The sequence below is a fragment of the Phocoena sinus genome, chromosome 16 (genome assembly GCF_008692025.1).
Source record: "Phocoena sinus isolate mPhoSin1 chromosome 16, mPhoSin1.pri, whole genome shotgun sequence".
Taxonomy (NCBI): domain Eukaryota; kingdom Metazoa; phylum Chordata; class Mammalia; order Artiodactyla; family Phocoenidae; genus Phocoena; species Phocoena sinus.
In genome coordinates, this window is record NC_045778.1 from 85,190,010 (window position 1) to 85,207,072 (window position 17,063).

General features: G+C 52.5%; 1 protein-coding gene across 1 annotated transcript; it reads left to right on the plus strand.

Annotated features, from left to right (window-relative positions):
- Positions 1-2,277: 2,277 nt before the first annotated feature.
- On the plus strand, positions 2,278-12,864 carry LOC116741596 (cytochrome P450 2E1). Its single transcript, XM_032608407.1, has 9 exons — positions 2,278-2,584; positions 3,532-3,691; positions 6,591-6,740; positions 7,037-7,197; positions 7,648-7,824; positions 8,873-9,014; positions 10,875-11,062; positions 11,552-11,693; positions 12,455-12,864. The coding sequence occupies exons 1-9, from the start codon at positions 2,408-2,410 to the stop codon at positions 12,643-12,645; spliced, it is 1,488 nt and encodes a 495-aa protein (XP_032464298.1). The 5' UTR covers positions 2,278-2,407; the 3' UTR covers positions 12,646-12,864.
- Positions 12,865-17,063: the final 4,199 nt, after the last annotated feature.

Sequence of the window (17,063 nt, forward strand, 5' to 3'; positions counted from 1 at the left end):
TTCTGCGTTGTTTGATTTGTTACAAGGAGCATGTCTTAATTTCCTAATTGAGATGATATTTGTAATCTTTATAAATAATTGTTTAACTTCAATAAGGCCTTTCCATATTGTTTTACTAGTAAATTCTATCAAAATTTCAAAGTCCAGATAATTCCCTAACAATTTAAAGTATCCCAGACAATAGAAAAAGATGGAGAGAATTTTAATTGTTTCTAGAGTTAGCACAATTCTTATAGCAGATATAATAAAACATAAGAAACTGAAGCCCAATTTTGTCTCTGGCTATAGATGCACTACTAAAAACACTATTAACAAGTTGAACCCACAAGCATGTAAAGAGTATCGTTCCATGAAAATCTTGGCTGTGAAGCGGAACTATAAGACTGCTTTTATACGAAACAATGTTTTCATCCAGCATCATACCAGCAGGTTTAAGGAGAAAAGTCCTAGGATTGTCTCAATTAAAAAGATATTTCATTACCTCAGCACTCATCCCTGCTAAACACTCCTTGCTAACTAGAGAAAGAAGAAAATCGTCCCAATGTGATTGTCTCTTTGCTACAACCAAACAACTATAGACTTGATGGAGAAGTACCCATTCCCGTCAGGCACAAGGCAAGGCCACCTCTGTAATCCCAATTAGTCAACATTGTCCGAGAAGGTGTAGGCAACTGAATAAGATCCAAGACAAATAAAAAGGTCTTTTGCTTCTGCAAAGAAGGACTTAACAATGTCCTTACTTTCAAAAGACATCTGTACCTGCATTTAGAATTTGTCGTTGTTTGGCCCTCCAACGGCATTTCCACAGAGGACCTAGAATAGTAGGGCCTGGCCCCAGACCACGCAGGCTGCACCCCTGTGAGGTCTAGGTTCACCTGCGCCTGGCCTTGGGCCCCTTTGCAGGATGCGCACGCTCAGATAAGCTGCCAGGTGTAGTTATTCTCGGCCAACGGGGGCCAGAGGGCCTTCTCTGCCTCAAGCGTCTGCTGTCCTCGCGCCCACCAGTCAGGGCTTGAATTGGAGCCCCAGGGAAGGCTGACCCTGCCCAGCCCTTAGCACCAGCAAGAGGGACAAACCAAGAAGAAAAATGTCGCGTGGACCCGGATGTCTGCCTGGCAGGCCTGGCAGGGTGGAAGAGGGCAGAGGGGGGTCAAGGTTGCTCAGTCTCCATCCTGTGGAACGCGCCCTGCAGCCCCACACCAGCCCCTGGGAGGAAAGACCAGAGCCCACGCAAGTTGGCAGGGCCTGCAGCCCAGCAGCTCATGGGCACAAAACAGGCCCGAGACTCCTGCCAAGGCCAATGTCCCTACATGGCACAATAAGTTAACAAGTCCAACACCAGTGACGTGGCTGCAGGTCTAGACGCAGAAAAATCACATTGCTAGCAAACTGGGAGGGAAAGTGGGTTAAAATTCAGTATGTGGAATGCAGCCTCGGTTTTACATAAATAAATATACAGAAGGTGATTTTTGTGCACAAAGATAAGATATGTTAAAACATAAAGTCTACCAAAATAGTTCATTGATTTAAACAAACACAATAAAAATCCTAACGTATTTTTTTTTAATTTGAAGAAATGATTCTAAACAGTGATTATCCCCTAATTTTCTACATTAAAAATGTAGTTAAGTTTTTCAAAATTGGTCAACTCTTTTCTTTCTTTTTTTTCTTCTACTGAATTTGCCAGTTGATTTGACAGAGTGGAATAAATGTCAGATGCTGAATTTTCCTTCTCGGGCTTATGAATTTGGCTGTTGGTGATTCAGTGCCACTGGGGCTTATGAATTTGGCTGTTGGTGATTCAGTGCCACTGGGGCTTATGAATTTGGCTGTTGGTGATTCAGTGCCACTGGGGCTTATGAATTTGGCTGTTGGTGATTCAGTGCCACTGGGGCTTATGAATTTGGCTGTTGGTGATTCAGTGCCACTGGGGCTGCTCAGACAAACCTGCTCAGAGGTGAGACCTGCACCAGGAGATCAGGCACTCTGCCATGGAGACTGTCAGCACATAATTGATGTTGGTCCGTGTAAACACGACCGTACTCCTTCTTGTCCAATCAGTGTCAAAGGGAGGACAGGCCATCACCCCATGTTCTGACGTGTGGGTTGGTAGAGCTCCCCTGGATGCCGAGTTTACTGACATTGGTGCAGGTGTCAGTAGCCAGTGCTGGCAGAGCCCAGGCGTGGCCAGGTGGGTGCCTGGATGGAGTTCTAAGCGGCAAACACTGAAGGGATCGGCCTTTGAAATGGTGGCCAACAGCAGCTAATAATAAACTAATATCTTGCACCAGAGGAAAAGGAAGGTGACATTGGTTGGCTGGTCACCCTCCTTCTCAAGGATGCGCTATAAAAGCTGTGCCTCTCCCCAGGAGTGTCCGCATGAGTCGGCAGATCCCCGGAAGGCACCATGGCCGCCCTGGGCATCGTGGTCGCCCTGCTGGTGTGGATGGCCACCCTGCTGCTCATCTCCATCTGGAAACACATCTACAGCAGCTGGCAGCTGCCCCCTGGCCCTTTCCCACTGCCCATCGTTGGGAACATTTTCCAGTTGGAATTTAAGAATATTCCCAAATCCTTCACCAGGGTAAGAGAAATATTGTTGATTTGAGGGAGGAGCATTCAGGAATTAGCTGTAATATGTGTGCATTCAATTCACTCTCAGACAAATTGTAATTCAATACCAGCTTGTTGTGAATTAGCTGAATTACCAGTAGCACCCAAGAGTGATGTTCAAAATATTTAGCGAGTGTTACAGCTCGGGTATGGAGCTCAGTGGGCCTTGGCCATGGCTGGCCCCGAAGGCCCTTGCTCGAGCAAAGTGTTAACTGCCGTGCTGTCGTTGGGTGGCTTGGCCAGGGCAGTGTGGCCGGGGCTGCTGCTCTTTGCCACTGGGATGCAAGGAGGGACACGCGTTGAGACCAGACGCACGCTAGCTGCGTGTCAACCTGCAGCACTCCGTAGACGCCAAAGAACAGGGGGAAAAGTGAAGTGTTTGACCCCCCACCCACCACGATTGTTGTGAACAGTGAATGAGCTAACAAATCTAAAAACAAAATGCGTTAACGAGTCTATTAAATGAGTTAGTAAAAGAACGCCACAGGGCACGGAGCCGCTCTGAAAGGCGTGGAGGAGCTTCCGGCAGAGGAAGACGTGCTCTTGGGCCTCCGAACAGTATGGCTCCGGGGCCTCCAGCAGCGTCCTGGGGTCCGGGACCTTGACTGGGGACAATAGACAGTGGTGGGGGTGGGGGTGGGGGTGGGGGGGTGGGGCGGATATGGGCAAAGGGGCCTCAGGGGGAACAAGAGGAATCGGCCCTCCCAGTTTCTTGTTCCCCGGAGGGAGGGCAGCTAGGCACACCCAGGTGCGCCCTGCGCTGGATGTGTTCCCGGCAGAAGAAGCCTCTAGGGAGGTCTTCCCCAGATCACTCTGGGTTCTCCTGGTCAACAACAGCGACCTTGGGGGGCACGTTAAAGCGAGGCATGTTCCCCGAGTCCGCGGTGGCTTCACTCCCCGGCCTGGTGGCCTCCGCAGCTGGCAGAGCGTTTCGGCCCGGTGTTCACCCTGTACCTGGGCTCACGGCGCTTCGTGGTCCTGCACGGCTACAAGGCCGTGAAGGAGGTCCTGCTCGACTACAGGAGTGAGTTTTCTGGCAGAGGAGAAATCCCCGCGTTCCGGGTGCACCAGGACAAAGGTGTGTCCTACTTGGGGGGGGGGCGGTGCGTGTGGGGTGGGGGAAGATGTTGGGGGGAGATACTGAGATAACAGTAACAACATGCTAAAGACAGAAAGGTGAAGCGATCCGCAGACAACTCGGGTGAAGGTTGGTGCATTCACTCACTCAGTCATTGCTCTGCACCTTTTGATGGACCCAGAGTGGACAAGACCTGGAGCACCCACCCTCCAGCCAGCAGGACAGACGTGTTCAGAGAAATAGGACCCAGGGAGCTACTTCTGACGGCTGGGCCGGGCCTCCCTCCGCAGACCTTCCCGCCTCCCTGGGCCCTCAGTCTCCCCTGGGAGCTCTTTCCACTCACAGTTTCAACTACTCGTGGGTGTTGGGGCTCCATCCACCGAGGGCCCCTCACCTACGATGGGCACCCCGCTTCTCCATCGAGGGGGCCTCCCGATGTCCTACCTGGGGCTGTTCTTAGACCAGGAAGGGGGTGTTGAGACTTCCCAGTGACCCCGTCTCCCCAGGCTCACCTCTTTCCTCTGCCCCTCCCCCCTCTGGTGTCTCCAGAGCCCCTGAGTTCCCCTCCGGCAGGCGGAGGAGGCCTTGGCGGGGCGGGGGTGGGGTGGGGTGGGGTCTAACTGGTCTTTATCTGAGTGTTTTGCAGACTCCTGACTTCAGACTCCATCTTCCGCGTCTCCAAGGAGGTCGTGGAGCCTGGGTGGGGGCGCCCCTCCCCCACCTCTCAGCTCTGAAAGCTCCCTGCCCCACCTGCTGTCCTCCAGCCTCACCTGCTTGCCCTTCGTCATTTGCTCCCTGGTGTTTGAGATCCAAAGCAGATGAGGAGGAAACAGTGTCCCACCAACCCAGCAAAACTGGGAAGCCTCTAGCGCTTCCTGAGTCAACTTTGGTGATGAGCCTCTAGAAAACTTTTATTCGTTTTATGTAGAATTTTCAAACTGATGTGCTTACAGTTGTATACGGGCTCCTTGCCTTATTTTTCCCGTCTGCATTTCCGAGGTTACATCCTGCCACAAGCAATGGCATTCGATTGTCCCTCTTAGATATTGTGGGTGGGTTTGTTATTGGGGGCGGCTCAAAGCAAAATTAACCACCCTGATCTTTGTCATTAACACAAGAGGAGACTCACTGGAGGAGAGCCCCAGGAGAGCAGGAGTTCTGGGGCTAAAGAGCTCCATCCTGGCTCTGGGGACCCTTTATCTGCCAGCCCTGGTCCAAGTCATGGGCCCCTGAGAGCAGTCAGGCAGGGGCCAGCATCCACATCCTGCAGGTGGGACACAAGGGGCTTGCCTGCCTCCTGCCTGAGGGCTCCAAAGTGCTGTTTTTGTATCCCACACGGCCCAGGGCTGACCCTGAGCCTCGGCCAGGCCCTGGACCAGGGCTGCATTTGGTCCCCAGGAATAATGATGTGAGCATTGGTGATTACCAACAGTGTGGAGCAGCGGCTGCGTATTAAAGCGCCGAGAGGGCCGCACCCATCCTTTCAGTCAATCTTCACAAAGCTGTGGGAGAGGAGATTTGTTGCCCCATTTCAGCCTGTTTGGATCCCAAATGATGGTGCGCCTCTGGGTTCTGTCTCTTCCTCTCTCCATCTCTGTGTCTCTCTGACTCTGTCTCTTTCGCTCTCCATCTCTGTCTCTGTCTTTCTATCTCTGTATCTCTGTCTCCCTCTGTCTCTTCTCACATTTTTCTGTATCTTCCATCTTTTCTTTCTACACAGTTCTTGCCGGAACACTTTAAAATTAACTGCTTCTCTGCCCCTCCCTCTTAACCACCTCTTCTCCTTATCACATGCCGTTCAGGGTGGTCCCCTGCGCCTCTCCTCCTGCCTTCCTTCTGGCTTCTCTGGTCCTCAGGACTAGGGGCACAGCCTCTGCTCTGGCCTCTGGCCTCCTCAGCACACGCTCCCTGGTCCCTGCCACTGCTTGCTTGTCTGCCCTGTGTCCTGGGTCAGTAACTTGGAAGGCTGGAGCTGCCCGAGGCCTGGCCGGGCTGATGGCATAGACACCCGCGAGTTTGGAGCATCCCTCCCCTAGGTTCCCTCTTGGGCTGCTGTGCCACGTACCCAGCATCCACTTGGCCTGTTATGCAATGTCCCACAGGAATCGGCACCAGGATACCTGAACACAGGACCCTGAACTCAGTGTCACCTGTGCTTTTAACCTGGTGAACGACACCTGTAAATGGGTCTCCTTGGTGCCCACACACCCATCAGTAGTCATGCTGTCCATCCCCGGGCTTGACTCCATGGCAGCCTCCTTGGGTCACATCCCTCTCCTCCCACCCCTGCCTGTGCTTCCCCTGCAGGCCATCCAGGTGTCCCTTTGGGGTAGAATGAAGCCCTCCTCTGCTATACCTCTCAGGTCCGGCCAGACTTCCTTCTGGAATGTCCGGGGCCATGGCTTTCCTCAGGCCTCCAGGTGCAGGAGGGAACCAGATCAAGATCTTCCCGGATCCAGAGGTCTCCGTGGTCCGGGGGCCCTGTGACCTCAGATTTTAGTAAGGACTTGCTGTGAAGCCACAGAGTGTGAGCTGAGGTGTCTATAGTGTGAGGGTAAAAAAAATCACTGGAAACAGGATCGCTTCAAGGAAATTAGTCAGTAAACAGGAAAGAGGCAGAGGTTTTTCTCAGTGGTCAGGTGTGGTTTCCCTCCTGTGGGGAGGACACAAGGCAGAGTGGGGAAAGCAAGCAGGCTGGTGGTTGCAGAGCTTACAGGGGCAACGGAGAAAGCCAGCCGACCCCAACGGCTTCTCTCCAAACCCAAGCATCTGTCACTGCGCGGGTCAGTGTGGCCCTGGTCCCTCCCGCGCAGAGCGCAGCACAGGGCGCCCATCGCTCCTGCCCTTTTCTCCTGAGAGGACAGTTTGCAGTGACAGCCCGCTGCTCCCTCTTCCTTAGGGATTATTTTCAATAATGGACCGACCTGGCAGGACACCCGGCGGTTCTCCCTGACCACCCTCCGTGACTTCGGGATGGGGAAACAGAGCAATGAGCAGCGGATCCAGAGGGAGGCCCAGCTCCTGCTGGGGGCGCTCCGGAAGACCCATGGTACGTACAGCCTGGCCTGGGCCCCACGACCCCTGACGACCGAGGCAGCTTCCCATGTTGGCCCCCAGATGCCACTTCACAAGCAGGTTTCCCCTCTAACCCAGGGAGCGGGCGTGGTCATCGAGGGTGCAGCTGGTGTGTCCTGAATAACTGACAAGTGAAGAAAACCCGAGTGGTTCCCAGTCACCACCCCCCGAGAATTCTCACAGTCCTAGGGTGTCTCTTCACAAGCACTGGAAACGGCCCTCCTGCCACACCCACGAGCGAAGCGCCCTGATGGCTCCCCTGTTTTCCAGGCCAGCCCTTCGACCCCACCTTTGTCATCGGCTTCGCGCCCTACAACGTCATCTCTGACATCCTCTTCCACAGACGCGCTGACTACAACGACAAGACGGCCCTGAGGATGCTGAGTCTGTTCAATGAGAACTTCTACCTGCTCAGTACACCCTGGATCCAGGTGAAGCACTTCCCTCCCTCTCGCCTGGTCTGCACCCGGCTTCAGTCGAGGGTTTACAGCAGGGAAAGGATAAGAAGGGGTACTTGTGTGTGTGGACAGACAGGCACACAAGACTAGAGAGCCTGAGTGCTCCTTCGGGACACTTCCACGGGGCCCACCTTTCCCCCTTGCTAACCTCAGGACACTTACCATTTCACTCTTTAAAATCAGTCCTCACCAGGCACACGGTACCTCTGCCTATGTGCTCACATTCCCACCACGGAACTCACACGACCTCGTAGAGTGGTGCCCAGAAAGATACTTTCAGCCAAAATATTCTAAACAATACAATAGCGACAGCCATCAGTTCAGGTTTGGAGAAGGTTATCTGCCTAGTACGCCAAATGCTATTGCATCTGGAAAAAATATATATAGTAAGAAAATTCTCTCCCTCCCTCCCTCTCTCTCTAGCTTTATAATAATTTCTCAGGCTACATACGTTACCTGCCTGGAAGCCATAGAAAACTAATGAAAAATGTGTCTGAAATAAAAGAGTACGCTCTAGAAGGAGTGAAGGACCACCAGAGGTCGCTGGAGGCCAGCTGCCCCCGAGACTTCACTGACACCATGCTGTTGGAAATGGAGAAGGTACCCTCACAGCTCTCAGCGTCCAGACCAGGCGGAGCCGGGCACTCGGCCGTTGTGAGATGGGTCTGCGGGGGCCGGGCGCGTCTTTCAGATTTGTATTATGACCTGCACTGCAGTGTCCACGCCGCCCACATCGCGTACATTCTGATGCTCTTAGTTTTATACAAGTGCACTGGCTTGAGCGTGACCACCACACGTCAACACATGGCCAGCCTGCCTGGCCGCCCTAGGCTCCACTGTACTGTCCACTGTGCCGGCCAACAGGATGGCCTTTCTTGGGGAAGCCATCAGGGGGCTGTGGGCCCAGGTGAGTGGGCCCCTCATGTTGGCTCCCTCCAGCCCAGCCTCTTAACCACTTCTGATCAACTGACTAAAGACCACATGTCACCTGGGGAGAGGCCCGCAGTGCTCCTCGTCAGCACGTAACCCCCACGTCGTGCACGGACTCAAGGGGGCCCTGGCCTTCCCGGCACCACCTCTCTGGCACCCCCCTGGGTCGCCCACCCAGATCAGTCAAGCTTCTCTTCTTTCCTCGGCATCACATGTGGCTCTAGAGCCACACATGAGCTCCACACCTGGCTTCCTGGAAGACTGCCCTTGGAGTCTGAGAGTCTCTTCCATCAGCTGGGCCTCCTCCCACCCCTCCCACCTCCCACCCTATGCCCAGCTCCCCTGTGACTTCCCTGCCTCCTGGGACCTAAGGCAGTGGCCGTGGGGTGGAATGAGGCTGAGGGCAGCCCTGCAGAAGCCCCACAGCTCAGCCCTGAGCTGCTGGAGGTCGTGGCACAGGGCCAGGGAGAGCCCCACCCCCAGGAGGGCCCTCGGTGCCATAGAAGGAGCACGGACCCCACAGCCAGGTGAGGGCACAGTCCCACTCGTGGGAGCCTCTGTTCCCTAGCCTTGCAATGGAGACGATGGTGTCTGGGCAGGATGGGCCCCCTGTGGAGCTGCCAGGGCTGCCAGGTGCTCTTCTGCTGAGGGTCACAGGGTCTCTTTCTCATCCACCTGAACACCTCCCTGTATTGAGGCCCTATCTCTCACATCGCAGGAAAAACACAGTACAGACCCTGTGTACACTTTGGACAACATTGCTGTGACCGTGGCTGACCTGCTCTTTGCGGGGACAGAGACCACCAGCACCACCCTGAGATACGGGCTCCTGATTCTCATGAAATACCCGGAGGTCGAAGGTAGGACAAGTAACAGGCAAGGACACCGGACCACGTGGCCGTCACACCTGCACGGTCAGCCTGGAGCATTTAGGCTTCAGCTTCCCGTCGGCCAAACGGGGACTGCTTGTTACCTCTTGCAGCAGTGACACTGGGGTTGCTGGACGAATGCTTTAGGGGCAGTGTTCTCGTACATGACAGGCCCTGGCACTCAGCTCTCCCACACCCACTGGCAAACCCCAGATTGCAGGAAGAAAGCCCAGTGGAGAAACGCCAGGCTGGCTGCATCCACTCCAGGCCATGATCTGTTTATGACAGAGAAAAAATGTGCACACGGCCCCTGAGTCAGCCCCAGCCTTCAGGCAGAGCTGAGAGGCAGGAGGGGGCAGGGGCAAGGCCTCCTGGCGTGTCTCACCCGATTGGAAGAGTGGGGATCAGAGGAGGAACCCCAGGAAAAGCACTGCAAGTCTGCCTGCTGCCCTGGACCCAGCCTTCCCTCCCAGGGCTCCTCCCCAGCACTGGGCCGGGTGGGACCCAGGGTGGGTCAGGCGTGGCTTTGGGGGCTGCATGCACAGAGCGCGAGGCACTAGAATCACCCGCGTGGGCCGTGGAGGCGATGTGAGCAACGCCACGTATCAACAGGCCAATCCGCGCCAACCTCCAAGGAAAGAGGAGGTAAAGGAGCCATCGCCTGGGGCCAGGGTGCCCTCCCCGGCAGTGCTCAAGCCTGGAGCCCCCGCCCTGCGCTGGGCTGGGCACAGAGCTGGGGTGTGGGGGTCCCCACTGCAAGGAGCCCCTCACCACCCGAGCCATGCTGGCTGCGGCTGTGTGCCAGGTATGGGAATCAGCCCTTTAACACACTGTATTCTTGAGGGCTGATGGAAAGGGCGTGCGGTTATTTCCCCTAGGAAACAACCTGTCCAGGGTCAGACCTGGTCCGACTCCAAAGCCTTTGCTTTTCTACCTGACAGAAAGGTGATGCAAAAGAGCCGGAAGTCTAGGGAGCGAAGGCTCCACGGGTCTGTGGCAGCTCTGAGGGGGCTTCTGACCACTCTGTACTATAGGGGAGCCACAGAATCCAAGACTGTTTTAATTATGGATTATGAGGAATTTCCAATACAGAGAAAAAGACAGAAAGTAAATATGACTGACACCCACACATCCACTGCCAAATTTAACATGTGTTGACATTTTTCAGTACTGGCTCAGAGCTCTTGGAAAGAAAGCAGGTTGCAGAGCCAGCCCAGGCCCCTCCTCGCCTCCCTGCCTTCCACCCACCCCAAACTCCACGTATCCCTGGACTGCCACGTGAGATCCCTGTGCACGACTTCTTATATTTACCGTCTAGTAAATATCAGCATACTGTCCCTCTTGTTACACGTGTTTAAAATTGTTACTCGGTTGCTATACTGCGGGAGCTTTGCAGTTCACTCAACAGATTACAAGGCCCACAGGCAACCTCAAACCCAGAGAGGCCAAGCGACTGCCGGAGGCTGCTCAGAAACACACGGAGCATGTCAGTTTCCATTTTCCATTCGCCTCCACACTCCTTACAAGCCTGCAACAAACCAGCCTGGGGTAACCATTAACACAGTTTCCCATCAACTAGAGATCCCCAAGACCCTTTCTTATTCTCTGCTCCTGGCATGAAGACCAGAACAGGGCTAGCCATGACCAGCTAAGGTAGTGGAGGTCATGAATAAGTAACTACATAAATGCTGTAGACGGTTCCTAGCCTCACTGAGCCTGGTTCTTACTGACGCATGCGGATGAACTACCCAATAATCCGAAGCTCCATAAGCATCTACTGGGTATATGGACGGGAGCATGAACGCTGAGCGAGCCTGGAGTCATGCATTTATTCCATGCATATCTTCGCAGAGAAACTTCATGAAGAAATTGATAGGGTGATTGGGCCAAGCCGAATCCCTGCCATCAAGGACAGGCTGGATATGCCCTACCTGGATGCCGTGGTGCATGAGATTCAGCGATTCATCGACATGATTCCCTCCAACCTGTTCCACGAAGCAACCCGGGACACAGTGTTCAGAGGATACGTCATCCCCAAGGTCAGATGTGAGCCTGCAGCGCACCCCTGAGCACCACCCTGCTGATCAGCCGCCTGCCAGGGAACAGGACGGGGACCAAGGACACCTGCTCTTGGCAGATGCGGCTGAACACTGGGGGCCGGGCCAGCATCCCTACCCTGCAAAGTGCTGCTGCCCCAGCAGGCCTGTGGGGACCTGGTGACCACAGAAATAGAGGCAGTCTGGGAAGGGGCTCCTCAGACGGTGCCCGGGGTTGAGCTGTGTTCCAGCAGCAGAAAGAGACAACAACAGTAGCATCCAGCCCTGGATGAGTAGGTCGGAGGAGCTACTTCCCTGAAAAGATGAGAGCTCTCATTGCCATTTGGTCGTGACCCCCACCTGCTCTGTGTCTGCCCTCTGGCGAACTCCTTCCCCGGTTGGGAACATACCATCTTGTCTAACGTAAAATTCAACTGCTGGCTCCCAGGTGAAAGCCTGTGTTGTGACCAAGGCAGCCTCTCTTCCTTCCAGGGCACAGTCATAATTCCGACACTGGACTCCCTCTTGTATGACAGCCAAGAATTCCCCGAGCCAGAGAAGTTTAAGCCAGAGCACTTTCTGAATGAAAATGGAAAGTTCAAGTACAGTGACCATTTCAAGCCATTTTCCGCAGGTAAGAAGAGGTCACGTGTAGCCCCTTCCCTGGGGATCGTCCCTAACTCCTGCTCTCTGTTCCACGTGTGGTCAGCATCGTGCCCCTGATTTCTGTCCCCAACATGACCCAGATGTGTTCTTCCCTGTTCAGAGAGGTTAAGTGACATCTTTTCACCAGAAGTCCTGGGAATGAGTTGAGATGAGTTCTTCTTGCCTTAGATACTTCACTTCATTCAGTGCTAAAACTCTTCATTTACTAGAACTTAGTGAAAATCTTTCAAAACTATATTACTGACTCTCCATAATTTTAAACAAGGGTTACTAAGCAAATTTTAACGTTTGGTTACCTGGACTCATCGTAGGACCATCTAACCTTTCCAGCCCTTGGCTGCCTTTCCAGGGCCTGCCCTTGGTGTGGGTATGATGGAAGATCTGAAACCAACTCGATAACTTTAACACCAACACGAGAGCTTTGGCTTCCACCTGGGGCCGCTCTTCTTTCCTGTAGGACATCAGGCTGAGCGCTGGGCAGGGCCCATTCTCCCAACCTAACACAGGTTCATGCAGCTGAGTCCTGGTGGTTGAAGCTGTGTGAAGGCTGGTCCCTGAGCACACCTGTCGCTGATACTCTTACACTGAAATCCACTCTGGGCTCCCTTTCAACAGACAGACGGGGGTCAACTCTGCTTAGGGTGGCCGTTGACGCACAGCCTCCTCCCACCCAGCTCTGCCCTTGCTGTGTGGCCCAGGGTGGTGTCTTAGTGTTGCTGTCACCTCCAGGAAAGCGGGTGTGTGTTGGAGAAGGCCTGGCTCGCATGGAACTGTTCCTGTTCTTGGCCTCCATCCTGCAGCACTTTAACTTGGAGTCGCCAGTGGACCCCATGGATATCGACCTCAGCCCCATCGCAATTGGGTTTGCCAAGATCCCCCCCCATTACAGGCTCTGTGTCATTCCCCGCTCACAAGTGTGAGGCGCACGTTCTCTGAAGACCGCGGGTCCCTTGATGCTGGCCTGGAGGCCTGCTGCTTCCCTGTGCCCCCTCAGCAAGGCTAGCCAGGGCTCCACAGGGAACCAACTGGGCCAGAGAGGTGCTTTCCAGGCCAAGCACATTCTTCAGATAGAATTTGAAACAAAGTCCATAAAAGATTGTGTCAGACTAATTAAAGTAATTAAAGCAAACTATGACTTAGTTTGTGTTGGAGTTCCTAGAAACCATGATAAGTAAGAACGTATCAGTGTAGGTTAAACTAAACTCTTCGGCAAAAGTAGAGCTACCCAGTCACCAGAGTCAGCATCTCCTGTAAAGGATTCACAACAAGGAGTACAGACACTATTTTGCTGTTTGGAAAAAATAAAAATAATATACCTGGGCTTCCCTGGTGGCGCAGTGGTTGAGAGTCCGCCTGCCGATGCAGAGGACATGGGTTTGTGCCCCGGTCCGGGAAGATCCCACATGCCGCGGAGCAGCTGGGCCCGTGAGCCATGGCCGCTGAGCCTGCGCGTCCGTAGCCTGTGCTCCACAACGGGAGAGGCCACAACAGTGAGGGGCCCGTGTACCACAAAAAAAAAAAAAATACCTTTGGAGGGTTTGTTAGCCACATGCTAAATGTATCCCCTGACGTCTTTCCCTAGGATGTGAAGTTATTCCTTTGGGCTCACTAGTAGCATTATCCTGTGCTATATTTTAAGATTAAAATATGTCTGAAAAGTCAGCATAGAGATCTCTTATTATCTCTTAAGTCTTTGTGCCTGGAAGCGGAACTTATAAGGATATGGGGACCCTTGTGCAGAATGAGGCAGAAACGAGGAAATCATTAATCAGCTCCGTGAACTAAACCTCAGTGTTGTGAAACAGAAGAATAATTTGGGACAAGAACCCTGTTCCCACCCAGAGGGCACACACCAGGAAACCCACTGTATGTCCAGACTTCCTGCTTTGACTTCCCCGTCAGTAAAGTGGGCGTGTCAGCAGTCCCGCTCCACAGCATAGAGTGTGAGGGCTGAACGGGTGAGATGCAGAGCTTTGGGACACTGTGCAGCACATAAGCCCCATGTTCCTGAGTAAAGTGAGTAAGTTTTCACAGCCAGCAGTGCAGCATCTTCCAGCTCTCACTGACCCTCCTGCTTCTCACTTATAAGGTCCTGTGATAACATCGAGCTCACCCAGGTAACACCGGAATCCCTCGCCTTCTCAGGATCCTTACCCTATCACATATGCAAAGTCCCACCTACCATGTTAGGTAGCATAGCCACAGATTAGAAAGAAGGAAGGGGTGTCGGGTTCCAAGGAAATCCAAAATCTCGCGAGCAAATGACAAGACCTTAAAGCCTGGGAATGATCCTCTTTGGATCATTGAAAGTCAGGCCATACTTGCAGTTCGTTTTATAAGCCAAGCGTCCCCTGACATCAGACAAAAATTACGAAAACTAGAACAGGGCCCGCAAACCCCACTCTCTGTCCTACTTGACACGGCCTTTAAGATCTTCAGCGACAGGGAGGAAATTTCCAGGAATAGGTGAGAACTAAGAGAGGAGGAAAAATTAAAGCGACACACGCTCAATACATGGCCGTTGCCACTGCCCAGTCCCCCACAACAGGGACCTACAGGAATCCCCTCTCCTTCTCAAAGACCACCGCTGACCTGCTACCAGTGCAGTCAGCAGGGGCACACTGTCAGGAAACGCTGCACCCTGCCACCCCATACCCCATGCCCTTACTGTCACCAAAAGGGCCATTGGAAAAGGAGTTGTCCCTCCCATCCTCAAGCGGGTAGGCCAACACCATGACCACCCAACACCCAGGGTATTTCGGGTCCCGGCCCCCTGGGCCAAAGTCAAGGCCAGTTTCCCCTGTCGGTGGTAGGTGGCCATCAGGAACGAGAAGCGGACTGTGCTCCGGATCTGGGGCTCCTGGGTGCAGACGACTGAAGGTGCCTGGGGCTCAACCTCCAGGCCCCTACGTTCCCCATAAGACCGGAGGAGCCCCGGGTAACCCTGGATGTGGCAGGGGCTACTATCAGTGTCTGATTGACACTGGGGCTACTTATTCAGCTCTGACCTCCTTCTCTGGTCCCACTCGCTGTTCCTCGATCCTCCCAACAGGGATAGATGGACAACCCTCTTATGGCCATTTTACACCTCCCTCACCCTGTCTCTTGAAAATACTTTATTCACACACTCTTTCCTAGTCCTCCCGGCCTGTCCTACACCTCTGTTAGGCTGGGACCTTTTAACAAAACTTAAAGCTACTTTATCATTTACACCAGTAAATATGGCCTTAACAGCCACCACGAAGACTACTCTAGCTAAAGTCCCACCCCATCCCCAAGTTGTCCCTAACATAACCACAATTTTTGGTTCCAACCCTCAAATATTAAGCAAGAAGACTGCAAAAATCTCAAGACATCTGAGGATTATGACATAGGGTGGAACCTTACTATTCCTTCTTTCAACTGGGCTTATAACTTTTCCTCTCATCCCTCAAAGGTTGCTTGCCTCTCTCCTTTAGCTGGAATGACTTTAGCTACTACCTGTGAGGGCATAGAACATTCCCGCACCCATTTAGGAGAGCCCCACTTCAACATCACTTTAGACGTCTGCCTAGCCCCTACAAATCGCACCTGTTTCCTTTGCGGACCCAATGCCTATTTATGCCTTCCAGCCAACTGGACGGGGGACCTGTACCCTTGCATACATTATTCCTAATCTTACCCTTATAAATGACAGCACCCCACTTCCCTTATACTCTCAATCACGTAAACAAAAGCGGGCAGCCCTCAATGTGATATCAGTCCTAGAGATTATCATTGGGATAGAAACAGGCTCATCTGGACTTTTAAACTTTATTTTCACTGCCCGACAGCTCTTTCTTGAACTTACACAACAGATTGCCTACCCAGCAGCTCAAATTAACACTCTACAAGAACAAATAAATTCTCTAGCAGGACTGGTTTTACAGAATAGGAGAGCTTTATACTTACCAATGGTTAAACAATGTGGGACCTGTGCAATGTTAAAGGAGGATTGCTGGTTTTTTTTGTCAACCAATTGGGCAAAATTCAAACTAAACTTCGGAATATTATCGAAAGAGCTAAAGGGTTTTATATGAAGGGAGTCTCAGAGGGATTCAACTGGTGGGATCTCAAGACTAATATCTGGTCCTGGTTCTCTTGGCTAACTCCTCTTCTAGGTCCTATAGCAGCCTTCCTACTTCTACTGATCTTCGGGCCATGCATTTTTAACTTCCTTGTTAAGTTTGTCTCTTCTAGAATACAACCAATGAACCTCCAGATGGTAAGGTGACAAGAATACCGGCCAGTCAACACCCAGACAACACTTGAACAAACCTCCATCACATCCCATGGAGTCCCCACCCCCTCTCTAGGAATAATACTCTGACAGAGAGCAGGCATCAGGAACCCAGGGCCCCTACGACGCCCCTGCCTCTTCTCCTAACAAAAAGTGTTCTGGAACGCCTGAGAAGGAGCTAGGCAGATAGGTAGACATGAGCAGGGTGTCCAACAGGGCCAAAGGATTGGCCCTATAAATAAAGAGAGGGGGAAATGTGGCACTCCAAGGACAAAAAACAAGGTAAACTCAAAGGGCCAGCATTGCCGGAACAAAGAGTTACAGGACTCCCATCGCTGTGTCACGTTGCGACCACTGCAATGTCCCAGAGCCTCCCAAGCAGCATGCCCTGTCCCTTTCCCATCCACACCGCCTGTCTTGAACTCCTCTTGTGGCACATACAGGCACGCATAGACCTACGTGTAATAAAATTTTCTATTTCACGTTTCCTCGTGGTCTTTGTTGACACAAAGTCCATAAAAGTTTGTGTCAAACTAATTAAAGTAATTAAAGCAAACTATGGTTCAACAATATCGCGCACACAGGATATACATTTAAAGTGTTAATTTAACAAAGTCACAACAGTTGCAATCTTGGTTTACGTACTTTAATAAGGACAGACATTGTGATATTTCACGATTCATGCTGTAGTATGCAACTGTTAAAAAAAAAAAAAAAGGACGTGGGATCCATAACCGCAATGCCATTATAGTTAACAAAAACATTAAAGCTAACTTACAGTATCATCGGATTCTCGGCCCCCATAAGAATTTACCCATTCGTCTCACAACCTCTCTTTCAGTTTCTTAAACTAGGACTTAATAACAAACCAGAATTCCACGTGGTTGCACGTGGGTCGAGACACAGTCTCATCCATCACATCCGGGGCTCAGGGCAGCAAGACCCATTACCCCTCCATACACAAAACGGCCCCCGACGGCGCCGACGGACGGAGACGCGTGTGGGACACGCACTCTCTCCACGCAAGGACGCCTTCCCGCAGGAGCCTCTGGGATGGAGTCTTACGGGTTTCTCCTGCGC

Bases quoted from the DNA above. Each gene is read 5' to 3' on its own strand.
- LOC116741596 (XM_032608407.1), top strand. From the start codon at position 2,408: ATGGCCGCCCTGGGCATCGTGGTCGCCCTGCTGGTGTGGATGGCCACC. The intron at 6,741-7,036 runs GTACGTACAGCC...CCTGTTTTCCAG, and splicing joins GGCGCTCCGGAAGACCCATG to GCCAGCCCTTCGACCCCACC. The intron at 7,825-8,872 runs GTACCCTCACAG...CTCACATCGCAG, and splicing joins TGCTGTTGGAAATGGAGAAG to GAAAAACACAGTACAGACCC.